Source organism: Numenius arquata, chromosome 1 (assembly GCF_964106895.1).
Source record: "Numenius arquata chromosome 1, bNumArq3.hap1.1, whole genome shotgun sequence".
Lineage (NCBI taxonomy): Eukaryota > Metazoa > Chordata > Aves > Charadriiformes > Scolopacidae > Numenius > Numenius arquata.
The window spans coordinates 24,710,775-24,732,956 of NC_133576.1; the positions used below are offsets into that span (position 1 = coordinate 24,710,775).

General features: G+C 38.4%; 1 protein-coding gene across 2 annotated transcripts; it reads left to right on the plus strand.

Annotated features, from left to right (window-relative positions):
* The first annotated feature begins 1,061 nt into the window (after window positions 1–1,061).
* Window positions 1,062–20,060, plus strand: ARL6 (ARF like GTPase 6). Of its 2 annotated transcripts, none has more exons than XM_074148436.1 (8): window positions 1,062–1,140; window positions 4,390–4,540; window positions 6,953–7,014; window positions 8,781–8,849; window positions 11,266–11,360; window positions 15,008–15,137; window positions 16,559–16,614; window positions 19,150–20,060. In XM_074148436.1, the coding sequence occupies exons 2-8, from the start codon at window positions 4,418–4,420 to the stop codon at window positions 19,173–19,175; spliced, it is 561 nt and encodes a 186-aa protein (XP_074004537.1). In that variant the 5' UTR covers window positions 1,062–1,140; window positions 4,390–4,417; the 3' UTR covers window positions 19,176–20,060. The 2 variants fall into 2 exon arrangements, with proteins under 2 accessions (XP_074004537.1, XP_074004529.1); XM_074148428.1 differs by lacking the exon at window positions 1,062–1,140 and adding an exon at window positions 16,729–16,741 and having other exon boundaries at window positions 4,418–4,540; window positions 19,150–19,186.
* The last annotated feature ends 2,122 nt before the right edge of the window (window positions 20,061–22,182 follow it).

Genomic DNA, 22,182 nt, shown 5'->3' on the forward strand with positions numbered 1-22,182 from the left:
AGAGGAAATGGGCACAAACTTGAACATAAGAAGTTCCACCTAAACATGAGGAGGAACTTCTTTACTTTGAGGGTGGCAGAGCACTGGAGCAGGCTTCCCAGACAGGTGGTGGAGTCTCCTTCTCTGGAGACATTCAAAACCCACCTGGATATGTTCCTGTGCAACCTGCTCTAGGTGGACCTGCTTTGGCGGGGGTGTTGGACTAGATGATCTCCAGAGGTCCCTTCCAACCCCTTATCATTCTGTGATTCTGTGACTAGGGTTCTGCAGTGTAGGGTGTCGGGCTGAACACAGGGAGGGCGATACAAACCATCTTCTACATCCTACGAATACCTCCACAGGCATGAGAGAGTGAGGAAAACTCACATTACTGTTCCAGCTAAGCGCCTGTTTGGAGCTCATTTTAAGTGATTTAAGTAATTTCAAGTTTGTGCAGCAGACCCAGAGCCCACCTGACTGCACTATGCTATACGGCAAAAAAACTACCAAAGTGTTATTTCTATATGCAGCCGCCTTCCCAAACCCTGGATGTTTTAATTACCTCAACGACAGGCAGGTTTAAGATTTTCCCTGAACATCCTACCAAACTGCGGGCTCAGGAACAGGACTCGCTGTCAGCACCTTTTGATGGAGTTTCTTATTAGGCTTTTCTTCCTACAGAGGATTCCTCGAACTCGGTGCTCCTCTTGCAGCCGTGCTAGAAAGGCAGAGGAGCAGGGGTCGGAAGGAATTTACCCTGCCTTTGGATACCGAGGATGACACGGATGCGGTTCGTCTGTCCCTGTGATCGGGACCTCATCGTCGCTGGCAGCTTTGCGTGCTTGTCGTGTCAGCTGTGTCCGGGTACCCAGGCACAGCTGACACGGCAAGCACGCAAAGCTGCCAGCGGCGATGAGGTTCCCGAGCTGAGGCCCGCCAGCCCCCGGGAGCAGCCCCGGGCAGACCCCAAGCCAAGGAAGGCCGCCGCCACCATCTCCGCCCCTACCTCAGACCGGCCGTCGGGCCGGCTGGGGGCGTGGCCTCTGGGAAGGCACCGCCCCCAATCACCGGAAGGGGCTGTCGGGGGCGGGGCGGTGGTTTCCTCGGCAACGGCGCAGGCGGCGGCGGCTGGCGGGCCCGGCCGGCATCTCGGGGGCCGAGGTGGGTGCTGCGGCCGGGGGCGGCGGGGAGCGGGCGCCGGCCGCTACCAGCCTCTCGGGGGGGGACCCCTGTCCCAGCGGCACGGGGCCCTCCGTCCCGCCTTGAGCGAGGGGGACTCGCAACCTCCGCCTGTTGCCGCGGCCCTGGCCGGGGCGGCTCGGGACAGGAGGGCCGGCTGCGAGGGGTACTGCTGGGGGGGGCTCGGCGGCGGGGGGAAGGGAAGCCCCGTCCTCCTGGCAGCGGCGAGCAGCCCGGCTGTGGCCCCAGGCGCTGGTGGGGACCTGCTGGGCCCTGGCTCCTCACCCGCTCGCCCCAAGTGTGGTGGGAGTCGGGGGTCCTGCAAGAAACAAAAGAAACTATAGCTGAAGTTTTAAATGATGCTAACCTGAAAGTGCCTCCTATGGGCGGCTTGTGCAGCCTTGGTGTCTTAGAGTTTACATTTGGGTAATCCACGGAATACTGTGTCCAGCTTTGGAGTCCTCAACACAGGAAGGACATGGACCTGTTGGAACGGGTCCAGCGGAGGGCCACGAAGATGATCAGAGGGATGGAGCACCTCCCCTATGAAGACAGGCTGAGAGAGCTGGGGTTGTTCAGCCTGGAGAAGAGAAGGCTCCAGGGAGACCTCATAGCAGCCTTCCAATATCTGAAGGGAGCCTACAGGAGAGCCAGAGAGGGACTCTTTGTCAGGAGATGTAGTGACAGGACAAGGGGTAATGGTTTTAAATTGGAAGAGGGGAGATTTAGATTAGATACCAGAAAGAAATTCTTTGCTGTGAGGGTGGTGAGGCACTGGAACAGGTTGCCCAGGGAAGTTGTGGATGCCCCATCCCTGGAGGTGTTTAAGGCCAGGCTGGATGGGGCTTTGAGCAACCTGCTGTAGTGGAGGTGTCCCTGCCCATGGCAGGGGGGTTGGAACTCGATGATCTTTAAGGTCCCTTCCAACTCTAACCATTCTATGATTAAGTGGGCTTTTGGTGTCGTTTAGTTTAGAAGGGACCTCCACAGGGCATCTGCCCTGACCGCCTTCTTAAAACCTTGGAACCACGGTGCGTATAGCGCTCTATGGATTGTCACTGTCAGCTTAGCGTGCTGATAATTTGGAGTAGCGGTTTGCGATGTCTTGCTTAAGCAGCCACCAGAGAGAGGTGGCTGTCCCTGTCTGTGGAGCATCTCAGAGCTGTGGAGCATCTCAGAGCTGTGGAGCATCTCAGAGCTGTGGAGCTCACGTGGCTCTGCTCCCGAACAGCAGGCCACCGCTGTGGGAAATGCTTTACACGACTGGTTTATCCTCAGGAGCTTTACAGCCTGGTTAGTCACAACAAGTGACAAGTCACAAAAGTTAATCACTGGTGTCTCAGACAGGCTTACAGTTCTTGATAAAGGTTTATGGAGTTTGGTAACAGGCTCCTGGACCAAGCTCTATCCTAAATAATTTTATGACATGTCTAATGTATGCTATATACCATTGTAGGTAAATGTCAGCTGGCAAAAAAGAGGAACCTGTGCCAGGTGTAGCTGCTGTAATTCTTCACAGCTGAGGAAAATAATGGGAGAAAAGCGGCAGGGCAAGAGGTCAAGGGTACTTTTTTCCTCACTGAATTCTTAAATGATGGCTTTGCCAAATGTTATGACAAACTCCTAGGAAAAAAATGGCTATAATAAAAATGTTGCTAGGAACTGTTGTCAAATAATGTCTGTTTAGGATTTTGGGTTTAAAAGTGAAGTCCTAGAACTAAGTGCTTGCATTTTCTTCTTTTCCATTTTAAGAGTACCTGTAAGGTATTTTTTTTTGGACCTTATCTAGAATATATAGATAAGGCTCATGATTTGACTAGAAAGTAATGTGTTTTAGAACAGGGTTTTGTCACATTAATTTGATAATAAACAGTAAGCTTTAATCTGCTTTCAGAGTTGTATGTAATTTAAAAAAGGAGCGGGGCATAAAACAAAGGGATTTAGAAGAAAAAACATGAGCTTTTTTTCTTTGAGGGAATTGCTATAACTAATGTTGGGCTTGTTTAATCTGGTGACATCTGTGTGTAGCTGTTACACACAGAGCCACTCTGTAGATCACTACTAGTCTTGAATCAAAATGTACTAGATAAAGCTTTAAAAAGGATCTGTATGAAAAAAGTAAAAATTTGTACTGCAAACAGAGGTGATGACTTACATGACTTTGTTAAATTTAAAGATTTAAAAATAATTTCTATTAAAATGCATTTAATCACTTTGTAATCAGTTAGTGAAGAAGTGAGCCCAAATACTTGTCACTGATGACTTTTTTCCTCTTCCTTCTCCTGCCATGATTTTCAGGGGTAATTCAGATCGCAATCTGAGTTGTCCAGTGCTGTGTAGTTTTTCTTTATGAAGAGGAAAAGCAGCCTTCGCCACTCCACAAAATTCCTCTGGCATTTATTAAATACTTTATTATTGAATGCGTCTGCTGAAATTATTCCTAGTGGAATTCATTCAGGATAGACAAGGGTTATTATCTTTGCAACGTATGTTCAGCTAGGTACTGCAGAGGAATGCATGATGTAAGCTCCTTTGAATGTGCTACTGCTGGGTAACTCCAATCAGTGGGCAGGAGTAGGAGTTTGGCATCTACCTGAGGTGTGGGGGAATGTTACGGTGTCTGGCTTCATGTCTGTTGGATCTATTATAATCAGTTTCTATTTGTAGTGAACAAGTTCCTAATTTATACATGTTAATATTGACAAAGCCTATTACAATTAGAGTTTCAATTGAAGTGACAGAGGGTACTTTATTTACTTCGGGGTTCAGTTATATAGCAGGTGCTGAAGGAGGGAAATGTTGTTTTGCTTAGTTGTCTAACTTATGATGACTGATGGGACTGCTGAAAATTTTAAGTTAAATGCAGGGTCTTCCTTTTTTTTCTATTTGGTGGAAGGTAAGGAGGTATTGCAGTTGTGTGTCTATTCAGACTGCTCAGAATTATGGCAATATTGCTACCCAGTGAATCAGGGGCATTGCGTTATATAGAGAGGGCTATAAACGGCCAATCTGCTTTTGTATCAAGGCTTCTTCGCTATAATCAGCTTACACTCCATTTGCTTAGTATACCAGGCAAACCTGCTGTGACAGTGTTTGTGTAGTGTCTTGTTCACACTGTCCTTTTAAAAGTTTAAAGACTGCTTAGCCACATGCCCACCTACTGTGCTAGCACTGCTGTACATCTAACGATTTTCCAACAGCTATTTCCTTCCCTGGTTTTCTGAGCAACAGGTGATCCCTGTGTATTTGAGCCAGAACTATGGGATTGTTTGACAAGCTAGCGGGATGGCTTGGGCTGAAGAAAAAGGAGGTTCACGTTTTGTGCCTTGGCTTGGACAATAGCGGCAAAACAACGATCATAAATAAACTTAAACCTTCAAACGTAAGTAGCCTACTTAGTTCACTGTTGGTGTTTGTTTAAACTGGTTTTGCATGCTGTTATATGAAATGTGACCATGGAAAAGACATGAAGAGCTTTTTGATTGACTACAGTGGAACAAATATATTTTAAGAGTTTCCAACTAAATAAAACTAAATGAAGGCATCCACAGGCATATTATGAAAACATTTCCCAAAAGACCACTGTTAATGTGCCTCATTTTTTTCTAAGATCACCCAATATAGAAGGGTTTGTGATGGCTGAAATCAGGATCTGAAAGTTTTAAGTCCCTTAAATAATTGCTACAGGATTGCAATTACGAGTGATGTGTCCAACATTTGGGATTAATACAGTTGTATAACAACTTGTCTACATTTATTGTGATTATTTCAATCTCTTCCTGAGAAATAAGTATATAAGAAAATAGGAAATGAAGAGAACATGCACACTTAGTGGTGATGTCAGTATTTTTAAAGCAGAATAGCTTTCAAAATAAGTAGCGTTTATACTTGCTTATATATTTAACCAGTGAAAACTGCTTTTCGGGCCACTGAGAATGCCTAGTATTCGAAGCAAAGTTTAGACTAGGATTACCTTGTTTCTATGTGTGTTTATGGAATGAAAATAGATGAATTTTCATAGGCATGTTCAAGGCCAGAGGCTTGTGCATCTTGGTTATATGCATCTGGGGAAACTGTGATTTCTTCTGTTTACATCAGGACACAGCTTTTGGTTTTTACCTTCCATTGAACTTTTCCTGAAGAGTACCATTGGACACTGTTTAAAAAATGTAATATGGTAAACTAAGTCTGCTAGTCTTCTTAGCAATATAAACTTCTTACTGTCTGCTGCCAATCATTTGGGGGAAGTACTACAATTTTTACCAGGCAAATTATATATTTATGTAATTTTTGAGACTTTCATTGTAGCAGAGGTTTTATGTTGCGCCTTAAGCAGTAAAGGATTGCTCACTAGAGTTGAACACAGACTTCAAGTTTATCACAGTAATAGATATTAGAAAAGGTCCTAAGGGAATTACACAAATAGAATTCATTTGCTTTACTGTAAATTGTGTAGTGAGAATTTACTTCTGAATGTTTTCATTTAATGTGATGCTTTAGGAGGGTAGCTTTGCATATAACTTGTGTAAGTCCTGTCCTTGCAAGATATGACGAATTCTCTAATGTGCAACGAATGTCACTAGATCAAACTTGATGAAATTGTTTACTTTTAGTAAGTTCAACAGAGAGATGGTTTTGAGCTCTGGATCAACCCAACCTTCTGCTGGGTTGAACTACTACTTTGCCCTATGAGCAATATATTAGTTGTCTGGCAAATACAAGTGTTTCTCCATCTGTTTGCCGTTGTTTCTTCTGGGCCCAATAAATACATTTTAAATAAATGTTGAAGAAATAACTCCTCTTCTACTGTGCACAAATTTTCCCATTTTGACAGGAACTGTTTATGACGGTTGAATGCCATTTCCATAATGAAGCTGCAAGTGAACAAGCTAAGCTTGCTTCAGTTGTATGTGGGGAGTCAACTGCTTGTAGTGTTTTTCGTGAGGGGCTCTAGAAAGTCTATAAAAGGATTGCATGTCACTTTCTCAGACAGCTCTGTAGTCTAAGGAATGTGACCTTTCTCCCTGCTCAGTATCAATGCCTCTTAAAGGAGCTATTCTGTTGTACCAACTTAGTTGGTAGATTCCTTGGCTAGCTCAGCGGTAAATCTGGTTATCAGACAGATCTATTAATAATGCTTTATGTTTTGGCCATTCCTCTATGGTAAATGGTGATTTCTTCCAGTGGTCTGGTAGTTCGCATAGAAATATGGTTACGCCATTGCATAATGTCTGCTGCGTGCTTCCCACGATCAAGTAGACTCCTCCAGTCTGTTGACGGAAGTTGGGAGTATGGCCAATCTAATATCTTGATAGAAGTAAACCCTGTTTTATCTAAGAGGCTTGGGGTGTTGTGCAGACTTGTTTGGGTTGACATTGTGATTTCCAATGTGCACCGACGTTGTGAACTTTGACCTCAGTCGTAATCTTCAAGCTGTTATCTTCCATGTTAACCTATTTATTTCATAGGTAATATCTACACGTATGTACACACAGACTAATGTAAGGGGCTGAAATCTCACTCTTAAGGCTAAAATGTCTTCAACTTCGATGCTCTTGTCCAGTAGCGTTCACTGTATTTCCTAGAAAATACAAAACCTTGATTTTTAATTACTGTACTTTTCTGGGAACCTTTTAAATAAAAAGTATCTGGATTTGTAGAAAGTTCTTGTATTGCACAGTTTGGGGAAAAATAGTTCTGTAATGTATTCATTTATTCATAAATATATGTTTCACATATATTTATTTACGTTTTCTAACTCGGTTTTAAAATTTGTACTTTCTTTCCTTTAAAGGCTCAAACTCAGGACATCGTTCCAACAATAGGGTTCAGTATAGAGAAATTCAAGACATCAAGGTAGTAGTTTCTTTAATTTTCTCCATTTAGCATTAGTAATTAATATACAATAGTTGGACTTAATTGCCTCTTTCAGTGAATGTAACAAAGTATAATGTGTGGTGTTATCATGACATGACATCTGGGTTCCTGAAATATTGTCATACCCAGGAGCCCTAATCATGATCCACAACTTACAGTGTTAGAATATGTTGTATGTTTTGTGCTGCTATAAAACTATGTGTGTACATAAGTAAAAAGAAACAAAAAGTGTATAAGCATCTGATTTCTATCTGTTAAGAATTTTAGAATAGGGCACTGTTAAGACTTGAGGAGAGACAGCTGCTTAGATGATAACCTATATTCCATTAAGCACTCTCACTGGAGGGACTCTGCAGGGATTGCAGTCTAATCTCATTAAATGAAAAATGGTGGCCACAGCATTAGCAATGTAAAGATGGCAGAGGCAAAGGTGAGGAAAGGAGGAAGAAATCATTGGTTAAACGAAGGCTAAGATTTAGGGAAGGAATGTAATGAGACAAAGATATTTCAAGCAGGTAACATTAGATATTATTTTATTTTTCTACAATGTTCATACTATATCTTTAATGGGTGCAGTCAGTCTGCAAACCAAGCAGCATGCTCCACTGGACGAGAGATCTGCAAGAAAATTGTTTATTCCTTGAGCTGATATGTGGGATTGATACGTTTCGTATTTTTATAGGAGGCTCAACAACTGTATTCTGTCTCTGTAAGGTACATAAGACAGGTTTGGGGTTTGGCTGTGTGAGAATGTAAATTAATTCATATTGCTTTCCTTTATTCTCATCCTGTAGTAATACACCATGTAGAATGATTTAAAAAAACAAAAAACAAACAAAAAAAACCACTAAAACAAGCCCACAACCTATCCCAAAACCTCACTAATCTAATATTACAAGCAACATATTGTTTTGAGGTTGCTAATAACTTCGTACATGGCAGAGCAGCTAGTCTAGAATCCAATGGTGTCTGGATATAGAGTGGAAAGGATAGCTTTCTTTTTCTAAACCTCCTCATTTTGGTGTGGCCTCCACTCAGGGAGTTATTTGGAGCTACCCAAAACAGGAAAGCCTAATACTGAATTCAATGTTACCTATGTAGATGTTTCTGAATTTTCTGATTTCTCTGAATTTTTTGTAATGTTGACTTGCTGTGTTTAGCGTTCATGTGAAATCTCAAAGTTGCGAAGACTGTCCTTTGTAACTTGGTCACCTGAAGTAACCTGTTATTACCAGAATGTGATTTTTTTTCCCCTGAAGGTGGAATTATTTAAAAAAAAAAAATAAAATGGTTTTTATTGTGCATACAGAAGACTTTGGGTGCTATTGGTTCCTGTCTAGGGACAGAATTTAAGAGAGGCTATGGATTTTAAGTCATGGCTCATGTGAATTTCATTTACTCAACATTATAAACAATATTTGATACTAACGTGATAAAAAGAGAGGCTGAATGGGAGGTTATTTTGTATTTGATGTAACTTTTTATAATTGGTTTAGTTGTGTTATTCAGAGAGGAAACAAACATGTTCTCCATTGTGAAATATCTCTATAATAAGATCGCAAAACCGGGTAGGATAGTTTGAAGGCAGATAGAGTAACCAGCGTTCCTTTGGGAGTCTTTCTCAGTTCATTAGGATTCAAGTTGATCTGTCTTTTTTTTTTCTGTCAGGGTAGCAAAGAAAATCGTCTGGGTCTGGGGTTTTTTTTTCTTTGTTTCTGTGCCTCATACACTTCCTTTCTTTACAGTTTGTCTTTCACAGTGTTTGATATGTCAGGTCAAGGGAGATACAGAAACCTCTGGGAACATTACTACAAGTAAGCCTCTCATTCATTTTAAAGCATTGCAATTCGTATTAGATGTCATGTATGTTATTTAAACAGAGGTATGACAATATCTAGTGGTTAGAAATGATTCAGAGAAGACTTACACCTGGTGTTTGACAGAAGGTCATTTTGGATAAATACTACTTTTCTTTCTGTTCTAAAAAATGAAAATTTGTATATGCTGTTAATCAGCATGCTTTTGGGGACATCTTGTTGCCTCAAAGATCAGGGGAGCATACTAGAGATGGGATTTAAACGTTGAAACCAGGAAAAACAATCCTGTAAGAAAGGACCAAGATGAGTTAGGATTCCTATTTTTTTCTATTCTTCTGTAGGTAAGTGACTTAAGACCCAAAAGATATTGACTGATGGCTGAGATTTTTAGAGGCGAGGGAAATTAACCTCAGAGAATGAGGCAGATGTAACTAAGAACTTGACCAAGTTATTCTTAGATTTTGTTTAAGCAGGATATTTGCTGTACTTGATAACGCTATGGTATTGCCTTATTGGTAATAGACACCATTTTCTGTTTTTCTAGCTTCTAAAGAAACTTAAATCTTCATTTATGTTGTCTCATTGTTATTCTGTAATACCTGATGCTGATCTAAATAAGGTGAACAGTAGTAAACCACACATAAATAGCGTGGAGAAATAGAACTGAGAAATTCTGACAATTATAGTATTGATTAAATATTAATATTTAAGGTAATACATCTTAAAGTATTCTTTATTTGAGGATTAACACTTCATCTCCTTTCTGTGCAAAATGTGTTAGCAATTTGAAAACTTGCTGTGTGGGTAATCTTCATTGTTCAAGAGTGTTAGATATATGTCTCTCAAAATTTTTTTATTTCAATAACTGATGCCGTTAGGCTGCTCTCAAAATGCTAGCTAAGTGCTTCATAAGCAAATAATATTTCTGACTGCTGTTTTTAATGCAGTAACCATTCCCTTGTGTGGCATAAACTGCTTTTTTCATCTTAACAGTAAGGGAGTTTGTTGGGTAATGCTCACAGTGGACTGTGCACTTGTATCCACCTTTGTTCCTGATCCAGTGCAGTAGTCACATATTTATGATTAACTTCTGAGAATAATGTAAAAATAATAATGTGCTGTTCAGCTCATAAAGTTAACCAAGACTTAATTTTGCACCAATTGCAAAACGGCAATCAAATCTGATCAAGTATCTGTGTCTAAGTAGTTATTTCAGAGTACTTGAAGCTTTCCTTTTTCTTCTATTTGGCTTGAAACTATCTTCTAGGATGTCCTCAAAGTACAAATATAAAGTCTTAAATATATGCAAACTCATGTTGTATCCCTACTACTGTTACTTGTTTGTGAAGTTATTTTTTTTGGTACTAAATACATGCCAGGACTCTGATTTCTCTAGAAAAATACTGTATGCTATAAAAATTACTTAAGCTTTCTCAGCTAATATGTAAAAGAGTTATTTTCTGTTAAAGCTCTTTTGTGTTCCAGGAAAGAATGAACTTTCTAATACAATCTTAGGCTGGTCAGGTTATTTCTGTTTTTCAGTAGGTCTAGGACTGTTTCTTATCAAAATACGAAGGTAGATGATGCTGCGGGGTGAAGAATTTGTAGTGGTGTCTCAGAGAAATATAAAATGAAGGAGAAGTGAATATTACATTAAAATGTAAATTAAAAATACTTTTTGTGGTGTTTATAACTGTTTATCTGAATTGGTCAGACTTTATTCTCGTTTCAAGTAAGTTTCAGTAAATGGAGCATCAAGTCATAAAATATCAGTAATATTCTGAAATAATGAATTGAATAGCATGTATATATGTTGTGACTGTGGTCGTATTGCCAGCAAAAAGTCTTAATGACTTGAAATAGTTGTAAGTTTTTACCTCTTATTCAAAACAAAAGAAAGGTCCTGTTTATGCAGACTTTTGTAAAAGTTAAATTAGGCTGCGTATGTCTGGTTGTTAAATAGCTGTGGACACGGTTTTTTCAGAAAAGGTGATTGACCTTTCTCTAAATGAACTTGTTTTAGTGTAGGAAATAAAGAATTTCTACAAAAACTTGTTTTGAGATTTTCTTTCTTTGTCCACACTGTCAGAATAGCAGTTGGTTACATTTTAAGAGTTCATTTTTTAGCCTTAGTAGTGAAATGAAGCTTTTCTGAAGGGTCTGTGTAAACTAAACGTTGTATGAGTAACACAGCTAACAACCTCATGTCTCAAAAAAATTATGCAGGTTACTAAAAGGTTGAATTTCAGAAATAGGACTAGATTCAAACGTTAATTAATAACAACAGCAAAAATGAGAAAGAGGGAAAAATAAATCAAGTTTCATTGCCTTTTTTGGATGTTTCTTCTGAAGCCTTTTCTTACAGTTTAAGAGAACCTATAATTTGCCTCTTTGCTCTTTTTATGTTATGCAGAGAAGGCCAGGCCATTATTTTTGTCATTGATAGCAGTGACAAATTAAGAATGGTTGTGGCCAAAGAAGAACTTGACACCCTTCTGAATCATCCAGGTGAGGAGGACTTTTTCCCCTTCTGTCTCCATATTTGTGATATTGTCTTAAGAAAAGCTCTTACCTGAAACATTCTGCATTCTGAGTACTTTACAAATATTTTAGCCATTCATGAATACTAGAACAATAATAGTCTTCAGCAAGCTTGGAGTTTTTTATACCTATTCGCATTTACAAACTGATCATACTTCAGTTGGCTACGCTGAGTTGAATTGTTTTTTTATTAATCAATATAGATCAAAAGTTGCATTGTTTTGAGGAAGACTAGGCTTTGACCCTTTGGAAGCTGGAGAGCCTGTATGTTATGACAAACACATAGTATCTCCCTGTCTGGATTTTTCCATGAAGACAGCTAATTTCTTTAATGTGATTTTAAAATTTTTTTTTTAATCTCCTTTTTTTTTTTTTAAATTGTGCTTTAACTAGAGATAAGGATGGATAATTATATCAGTTTCAATTGCCTATAAAAGGATACGTGGGATAGAAGAGGATATGAGAGGATTCATGACTGGGGCGTTTGGTTTTAGGGGGTTTGGTTGGTTTGGTTTTTTGTATGAAACTATACTTTTTAAATTATGTCCTGAGATAGGTCAATTCTTTGCTGCTCTACCCTTCCATATAGCAAACATTACTGGAATGTTTTTGTTAGCAATATACAATTTTGACTTTCAGCACTTTACATAGCTGCTCTGACTAACCAGATTGTAAAGCTGCATAGAGGAAATTTAAAAGTGAAATAATCCTGTAATTTCTTATTTATTGAGATGGTAGAGCCTTAACTTGTGAGGGTTACCATGCTGACAGTAAGAAAGGAGAAGCTGACTTGCATTTCTAACCAAGAAAACTAGTATGTGATGGGACCAACTACGTTACTGTGATTTTATTTTCCGTGAAGGCTGCATATATATGATGTAGTTGAGTGTGTGGGAGCTGACTGGGCCCCCTTAATTTTATGTTTAAGGGTTTTGTGTTTGAAGTGGGGCACTTCAAATGCGGACACTGAAAAGACAGTCTTGCAAAGGTCAAAGGGGAGGATGAGGTGAACCAGAGGCTGCAGGTGGATTACACAGAGGCCAGGGAGCTTTGTATTAAAGCAGATATTAACCACTGTGATAAAAGGCGATCCTGTTTGTAAAATGGAAAAGGCATAGGACTGAGGGTGGGGGGGGTAAAGACTGCTGTAATAAGTTACTGGTTTATTACAATGCAAAAGAGTGAAAATATTAAGACTGAGGACATGCAAGCTTCGGCAGGGCTTTTCATTTAGGTATTAATAGATTATTAATGCTGATCTAGCAGGTCAGCGCTTTTCAGTTGTTGATGTGTTTGTGTCTTCTAGTTCTGAAAGACCCTGGCTATGGCCACCTAGTACATTCCCTAGAACCTGGAAAGGGTGGTTTTGTACTTCTGCCTTGGAGCAGCTCAGCTCAAATGCAGCAACAGTGTTCCTGTCTTACGTTCTGGATTTTGATAGGTCACATCTAAGAGAACCAAAGACAATAAAAAGTTCTTCAAGTAGTGAAGTTTGATAAAAGTAGCTGTTAACTGAATCAATCTGTAATTGTTTTCCTAATCAATATTTTTATTTGTATTATTGTTTTGCTTTTCTTCCTGCATACCTTGCTTTCTCCCCATCTATGCTTCTGCCTCTGTGAACCCCCTGGAGTGGTTTAAATTTACATGTTTACTTAAAGTTTAAATGTGTGCAGGCTAACAACCTTGAATCAATTCCTGTCTCTTAAAACCTTAGCAATCCTTCAGTAAAACAGTTCTCGCTCTTTTTGCCAGACTTTGCCTGAGGTTGTCAGGTGAAAGGGAATGTGTATTCCGAAGCATTAACATGGTAGAAGTTGTACTAGCTGGGACTGTTTTATGGCTCAGAACTATAAAGTGTTTTTATTTACATAAGTGGACAAAGCACTCTACAAATACCATCTTGTTTAATGATCACTGTTACTGTATTTTTTTTTTTTAATGAAACTTCATTATTCAGCATTTTTCAATATGGTAGTCTGTAGATTACTTGTTTTGGATATTGACTCTTGGGTCACTTGACCTCCAGCACATGCTTCTAAAATAAACTGAAATTCCTGTAAATTTTAAATTCTTTGTATTAGATTGCACATCCCATATGTCTAGTGTCTGGGTTTTTTTAAAAATGGGAAAAGTCATAACTACTTGCAACTAGAAAATGTTAACTTTCCATTAATAACTGTAAAAAAGTGTGGGGCTCAAATACTGCATAGTAAGAAACAATGTCATAAGGTAGGAAATAATGTAAATTCCTGCAACCACCACTTTATTTAGCAAACATATTTAAGTGTACCTTTATGAACCTATGTGGGTAGGTTGTGTCCCTTTTTAATTGCTCTGTAAAAAACACTGAAAATTTCTTTATTAACTTGGCTATTTGCATATGTAGTGTCAACCAGTTTCTGTGGCTTAAATTTACCCATAACCTGCAGCTTGTGGATACCAGGGTCCTTTTAATTAAACTATAGATTAATATAGAAGTTTCAATCAGGAGACACAAAAGCTGTTCAACTATGGAATCAAAACAGAGATTTAATGATACTCTGTGGTTGTATTTTGAGGCCTTTGATTTGTGTTAGAGGCTATCAGAGGAAAAAATGGCTCCAGATAGGGTAAATAGTTGTGAAAATTGTCAGTGTTTCGGTCAGCACTCATGATCTCTGAGTATGAGTAGATAGTGTTATCTCCGCTGATTTTGTGGAAAGGTTCAGTAGGCAGTTTGAAAAGAACCTATTTGGGAAAGTTCAGACCACTTCAGCATTGACAGTTCATTGGGGTGGTTTAAGTTCTTTTCCCATCAAGAATCGATTCATAGACTCAAATCTAGATTTTGTCTAATCCTGTAATTCATCTTTTGTTTAAATAATGTGAAAAAAGTCTTACAGTTAGTCTTGCTGCGGGTAATGTTTTGGCAGTTTAACGTGTCAGGTTGCAGAGAGTATTCTTTGTTTCCTTCCAATGACTCTCTAGTCTTTTGTGGTAATCAGCAAGGCTTATGCTTTTTGACATGAATTATGCCAGAAATTGCCATTGTACTTGGTTTGGTGTGTAGTTCTCACTGCTAGCTGAGAAGAGCTTCTGGAAAAGAAGTCCCTGTTCAAGTGAAGGTAGAATAAGGGTTGTGGAGACGTGTGCATTTTTTTCCATTTTATAAATTCTATGAAGTCATGGATGTTCTCCAGGATGCTAAAGAATAATACAGGCTACCCTTATGCAACCATTATTGTGAGGTTATGAATGAACACAAATAATTTTTGTGTCCATTTTACACATCCAGTCTGCACTAAGCTGAGACATAGCATTTGTAGGCAGCTGTTTCATCTCCTTTTGCTCAGCTTCACCAGCAATTTATACCTACAGCTTTAAATATATGTATAAGGTGGGGGAGAGGGGGTGGAAGATCCCAAAGGCTGCCAGAAAATTTTGTGAGCGTTCTTGAAGCATGCGTCAGAGGCCACGTAACCCAACAGTGTGCGTCTTGGTAGGATACAACCTTCAGAGAATTGCAGTTACAGGTGAGCAAGTATCTTCCTGTATTGTTTGTAGCTTATTACTTGTAGAGATGAATTAGTGTTGCATAATGTCATGATAATTCTATTTCTGCTTATGCATAGACATTAAGCACCGTCGACTGCCTATTCTCTTCTTTGCTAACAAGATGGACCTCAGGGACGCAATATCATCTGTAAAAGTTTCTCAGTTACTGTCACTAGAAAACATCAAAGACAAGCCCTGGCATATCTGGTAATTTTCCCTTTTTCTGCCCTTTTATTGGTATTTGTACATTGATATTTTAGCGCTCCCATGCCACTGCGTTATATAATATAAATTAAATCAACCAGATAAAATGCTGTGCTGCCACATGTGGAAACAGTAGTAATATTACAATACTTGCTATGAAACTTGTTTTAAAGGCACAATGCATTCATGTAGACTGTCTTGAAAATTTTCACAATAGAACTGTTAGCCAAATAATGAAACATGAAAAGTGAAATCAGAAAGCGGCTATTCTGATAAGAATATTTCTATTATTTTTTGCTGGGAAAATGAGTAGAATTGTTATCAGAGTGCTGTTGCTAGTTTTTCTTGCAGGTTTCAGAATATCAAGAATAAAGCCTTTAGAGTTCATTTTTTCCACTCTGCAAATGCTTTAGTAAACTGTTCTTGTGCGAATTCAGAGGCACACCTTACTCTTTGTACCATGTAATGTTTGAGGGTTGTTTTTTTTTCAGTTGTAGGAGTTAGTGTCTTTTCTTTCTGAAGGATGTAAGCTTTCATATAAATAGGATTATTTTTGTGCCAGTGTTCACAAGGAAAAAACCTTCTCCTTTTATCAGAAGTGTTTTATAGAAGTTAGATTTTTGTCTTATTAAAATCCTCAGATACTATAAATAAAAGTGAAACCAGCAGCTAAATGCTGCTGAAAACTACAGTAACTACAATTTTCATTTTAGGCCCTTTAATATTAAACTTGATTACCTGAGCAGTGTTTTGGGGTCACTGCTTTTTGTCTTTGAAATTACACTGATGAATTCCTGAGCTCTTTGGAAGATAATTTTATAGCTAACCACAGTAACAGCCCAGTTTCACTGCTGTTCTAGTTTTCATAAACTGTAGAATGAGAGGCCTTTAAACAGTTATACCCCTGTGATTCAAAGGGTAGACTTAGAGTTTTTTCAGTGTAGCTTAATATGTATTAACAGACACTCCTAGAGTTGCTGTTACAATGAAGTGTTGTACACACTATACTTTCTTCCTCAAACGTCCTCGCTGTGTATAGGAGCTGCGTGGGAGGAGGAGGAAAGGTGCTGCTGCTTCACTGTTGATGTAGGTAGCAAACATCCTTTATAGCACAGTCTGAGGAGGGCATTATCTGAGTGGAGGTGCCACAAAACGATGTGGCTGCCTTATGTGGGTGCTCTTCCAGAGCCCCTCGTGTTCTAGTAACAATTCCTCTGAGTTGAAACTGGAATTAAAATAGATTGTATCTTGAAATGTTGTTTCCATATTGGGCAGGTACTCTAGAATGTATCATTTGAGAAGCAGCCTTCTCCATATGAAGAAAACTTAAGTAACCTGTGCTCTGTAAATTACAAGTAAAGCTGATGACTTCACTAAAACTGTTTTTTTTGCAGTTTTTTTGTATAATTTGATTTGTTTTTCAGTGCCAGTGATGCTCTTAAAGGCGAAGGATTACAAGAGGGTGTGGATTGGCTCCAAGGTATGTAATTTATAATTCTCTTGCTCTATTTTCAGTCTGTTAAACTTTTTCGTTTTGTAAGGTTTTTTCTTTATTATTTCCTTTTGTTTTCTTTCTGTCCACTTCTGCTGTCAGACCAAATTACACAGTGAGTACTGATGCACTATCTCATATTTGTCTTTCATTTACTTCCTTAATATACACAAAAGATCATGTCAGTTTCTCTGACAAAAGTGTATCCCCTGAAATATTAATGCCTTCTCTTGCAAACAGTGTAACACTTTCTTGTAAACAGTACTAATTCCAGGTGTTCCTGCACTTCAGTTTGTTATTGTGGTAGACCTGTTTGTTCTTTAATTTATTCTCTCCCAGTTTTACATAACTTAATGTTAAGTATCAGGAAATAATGAATAAGCAGGCTAGAAAAACAAGCAAAGTACAGAGACAAATACACCAGTTCTTACTATTCAACTTCAGTTCTTTAATCTAGAGCCCAAATAAAGAATAGCTTACATTATAATGATCACAGCATATGCCGACACTCATAACTACATAGAAAATATCAGCTCCAGCTTAGATGTATTATGTACACTTTTTTTAATTACAAATTGGATATGGATGCTGTATATCCTTCTGTTGTATGTTGGTAAGGATCTGGTCTCTTGTCATCCCGCATACTGCTAAATGTATAGAATAGTGAAGTGTAGTATTGTTTTGGTAGGCTTATTCTAATTTTACCTCCCTAGTTTGCGTTGCTTACACTGTGAGTGTATTAGGTAGCATAGTATAATCTGAATCTGCAAAATGGACAATGTCTCTGTACTGGCGTGTTCTGTGCTCTGGCAGCCGCCAGGTGTCAGCAATGCTCCAGAGCTAATGCCACTAAACTCATTTCCTTCAAAATGCAGCTAAATAATATCCCCCATTGTCCTTCATTTAACATATCTCCACTTATCTCTGGATACCAGACTGTCTCTTCTACTTAGAATCCTTACTGCTAATTAGAAAGAGATGGTTTATTTTACTGTATTATAGAATACAAAAACATTTGGTCATGTTTTCAGAAGAAGGGATATTAGCCAAAACTGTCTTTCCAAAGAGATTTACTACCCTACAGAAGAAAAGTGATGCATCCTCCACCATCCTATTATAGAGGAAGATTCCGAATCGCACATTTGTTCCTAGTTTCAGGCATAGTTCTGATTTTTGTAATATTTTCCTGTGATTTTCTGCTTACTTTTGAGGAACCTTCTAAGTTTGGATCCAAATTTTGACTTGATGTTTTTGTACATAGCTTCAAGCTACTTAAAAGAATCTTAAATGGATGTCCAAATATTTTCTGACAAAATATTTAAGCTGTATATGTAGATTTTTAAGCATGGTAAGCAGGTGCTTCTGCTGTCACTCACCCACATAGCTCTTCATAGCTATTCACTTCTCATGGATTGTTAAGCTTCTTAATCTTCTGAGCTGAAATTCTTCATCAATGGGCCTGAAAAGAATTTCCTTCACCTCCCTGGCTCAGTGTCCTCAAAAGCTTAAGAGAGGTTGGGTTTAAACTGTATTGTTGCCCAAGCACATGCAGTTTGGCAATTATACTTTTAATGGATGAAGACGTTGATATTTCAAGAAAAATTTTTACTATGATTCTCCTGTTCATTCCTAGAGCACTGGAGGGAAAAATTTGGAACAACTCAAGTTATAGTGGGCCCTAAATCACAGCCTGTGGATGCCATAAAATTCAGGGGAGGAAATGGCACCTGGTTAATGAACACACAGTTCTCCTTGTCAACAGATATGCTTTCCTTAGGTTTTTTTTGCAGACCAATTACAGGTAGCTCACAGATTTGGGGAGGCAGGGGCAGGAGGTTTTGCCTTTTTTCCCTAGCGAAGGCTGGGTTTGCATATTTTGCTGTTTTGTACCAACGCATCTTCAGTAGAGTAAAACTAACCTGTTCACAACAGCCTGAACCTAGCTCATGTTCCTTATTAGTGGGGGAAATTTTCCTGATTTCCACATTTTGTAATGGGCACGGAATAGATTTATGCTAACTAAGATGATGTTTGAAGTCAATTTAGAAGTGGCAATCAGGCAGCAGTATGGAGAATTGTTGCTACTGACAGCAAAGAAGTTTTCATGCTAGTTACTCAGACTTTAAATCCCTTGCTGTTGAGGAGTTAGTTCATGTGTAGTTATGTGAAAGCTGAAATGCATACAAGGAATTGAAATACATGCATCATGACTTCTAGGCCTTATTCTCATCAAAGTTACCTTATAAGCCTGAAAAAGATAAAAATTGAATTATGTGGAAGAGTCTTCCTTTTTATTAGCAACGTTCAGGGGAAACAACATGGCTGTGGAGGAATTTCAGAAGTGAATGAGAGCACAAGGTGAAAACAACTCTAACTGCATTGTCCCTCATTCTTGTAACTACACTAGAATATCTATTGGTGTCATTCTGTAACCTGGACATAACCTGGTTATGTTTTCAAAAAGCAAAACAGCAAGAATTCATTTTACTTGTGTTAAGACTAGCTGTTTCTTTTTATTAACAGATCAGATCCAAGCAATGAAGACATGAGAGATAAATAAAAGATGTATGGCGTTCTCTTACAAACTTTGTCAGTAGGTGTGCAAATTCCTTGGAAAGGAAGAATGATTTAAAGAAAATGAACAGTTCAGCAGAAATATGCAGTGTTGATTTGTTTCCTTTTAGTATCTCTTCCAGGAAAACTGAATGTAGACAACATAGCACCTCAGGTATGCACATCAATGAATTAAATTGAATCTTGAGACTGGAGAGCATATTTTAAAAAAAGATTTGTGTTGACAATAAACATCTGCATTCATTTGAGTTTTAGATGATGACTAGCTGTCAGGAAATGCCCCTCTGTTTTTTTGGGGGACACATATTGACCAAATGGGTATATTTATTTTTTTGAGGAAGAATAATCAGCACTTCCTGAAATACAGCTGCTTAAAGATACCTACTGATTGTAGGTGCCCATTTTTAGGTATTTCTGCAATTTTTTTATTGTAAAGTTTGATGTTGGGTTTTTAGTAACCATCTACAACAAGCTTCTAGAAGAATATTTTGGTTTAATATAAAAGGATTCAACTATTCAGTGTATTTGTTATAGATGACTGCAGATGTTTTTAAGGAACTGCTTTTAAGGAAATGTTATGAATTGGTTTTGTGATATGCCATGGTTATATTTGCATTCCCATCAATAAAACTTCAAATGTACAACATGCCATGGTTTGGGTTTTTAACTTTAAATATGTTCTTTGATGGTCTTTATATCTTAGAGATTTTTGGTTTCTGTTAGTTTCACTTGGAATTTGTTTGCCCATTTTCCAATGGAAATAGCACTGTATATTGTAATAAAATGGTATCTTTTTTGCCAAGCTTTTTTTTTATTTGCATATATTTGTTACACTTTCTAATAAACTAGACTGCTCTTCCAAATATTTAAAGAAAATATGGTTGAAAGTTATATTTTGGAAACATAAGTTAAGGGACAGTTCACTAGATCACTAATATGAAATATCTTATACTTCTGTTGAGTATAAAAACTGTTTTACTTTAAGGAATAATTTTCAATGAACTTTCTGACTTCAAAGATGTACCATTGGTAACAAATTAAGCCAATGCTAAGGACTTTATTTGTGTTATGCCACTTCTTCCCTTTTAATCCCTCCTCCCTTGTCCAAGACACAAGCAGACTGGCACTGGCAATGCTGAAAGACTGTATTTAACTGAGTGATTAGCTGATTCCTCTGGGAGATGTAGTATGTAGATCTTGCAAAAACTTCCCCCCCTTATTAGCATATAAAACACACAAATGTTCTGTAAGCATGCCTTCTAGGGCTCGCTTAATAGAGGAGTATTTGGAGCCAAGGGACCTGCCTGAAATGGTAGAACAGTTTCATGTACTTTTGGTTATTATTAAACAGTTAATTTTAACTCCCCTGCTTTGCTAGAGGGAACTAAGTCTTACTGTAAAAAAAAAAAAAAACATCTTACAGGATATTACAATTCTGACAGTTCAGTTTGTCATGAAAGTATTTCTTTCATGTGTCTTGTGACAACTTTGGCCTTCTGTCAACTCTGAATCTAAATATCTATACAAAATCAAATGCAAAGGAGGAAAAAATAAATAATTCTGAGATGTTTTTGAATTGTGGGGCAGATAATTTTCTGATGTACTTTGCACTGGATAATATGGTAACAAAAATAATACTTGTGGGAAACATCTTTTGCTGAGTCCAAGTATTTAATAATTATTTTGATTCATGTATATGGCTTAAATGAAATATTTAATTGTAAGTTGCCATTAATTTTGTTTCTACCAAAGAAAATTTGAGTTCTCACATAAAATCTCTCTGCATTTCTGACTTTCTTGAATAATCTGCAACTTGATGGCTTTCTGATTATTTTTGGTTTTTTATGTTGGACTACACAAAGTACTATGTTTATCTTATGGGTTGCTTTTACTATAATGGGAAGCTGTTTGAACCTACTGCTTTGTTCTTCCACCCACAAATCTGAGGAAAGTACCCTATTGTCTTTTACTTTTTTCTTTCTGGTGTGGTTAGTAAGCCCTTTTTGAAAACAGCAGTTAGTTAGATTGATTATTGTTCCCCTTCTTGGGGTTTCCTTTGGGGTTTTTTTTGTGTTCTTTTTTTTTTTTAAGCAGCTTTTTCTGTTCCTCTCCTACCAGGACACTGGGCTGGATGGAGACCTGTTGGAAGGAGTGAGAATGGGGACAGTCCCATTAGTGAAATGTTTGATTATTTTTTTTATTTTTTTTCCCCCCCCTGTTACTGCTTCAGCCATTACTTGTCTCTCACTTCTAGAACATTTGTGATTGTTCTGTGAACTCTGAACTGCTGGAGACATGTCCGTGTGTTCACCCCTCCACTCCCCCGTGGTACACAGGCATACGTCCATAACATACACAGTTGCTATAGCCTTGAGCTGTTCTAATAATGTTGAGTTTGGCACAAGGAATGTATATTGTACAAAAGCCTCATGCATCTGTGCAAAAAGGCTTCTTTGGAGTTGTTTTCTGAGGGCCCAGTGACTTTTGGTCTTCAATGCTGTTCCCCTATTACATTTAGGATGTTAGAGTCATGCGTTCTACCTGGATGCTCCAAGACCGCTCGCATGTATGAGTTCATTGCACCTTAAAAACAAGGCAGATGCGTTCCTTTGGAGGCTTAAATGGCACTTGCAGAATATTCCTTTTTTTTTTTTTTTTTCCACGTTACTACAGGTGTATGTGGTAAGTGGAAACTTAAAAGGCAATAGAGTGACTGAAAGAGACCCCGAGAGTTTAGTCTTGACACCCCACACAATGTTACGTGCTGTTACTTCTGTGCAGTAAGCACACTGCCTGCCTATGTGTTTATGAATTTCCTTAAAATGTGCCTAGTAACGCATAAGACTATAGCATTTTCAGCTGAAATACAAGGTAATGGTTCTTGCATACAAAGCAGTGCCCTTTACATCTCTTCTTTACAAGTGGGGGGTATCAGGTAAATGTGTGAATCCTAATTCTTTCTAGCCTTGCTTCTCTGGTACT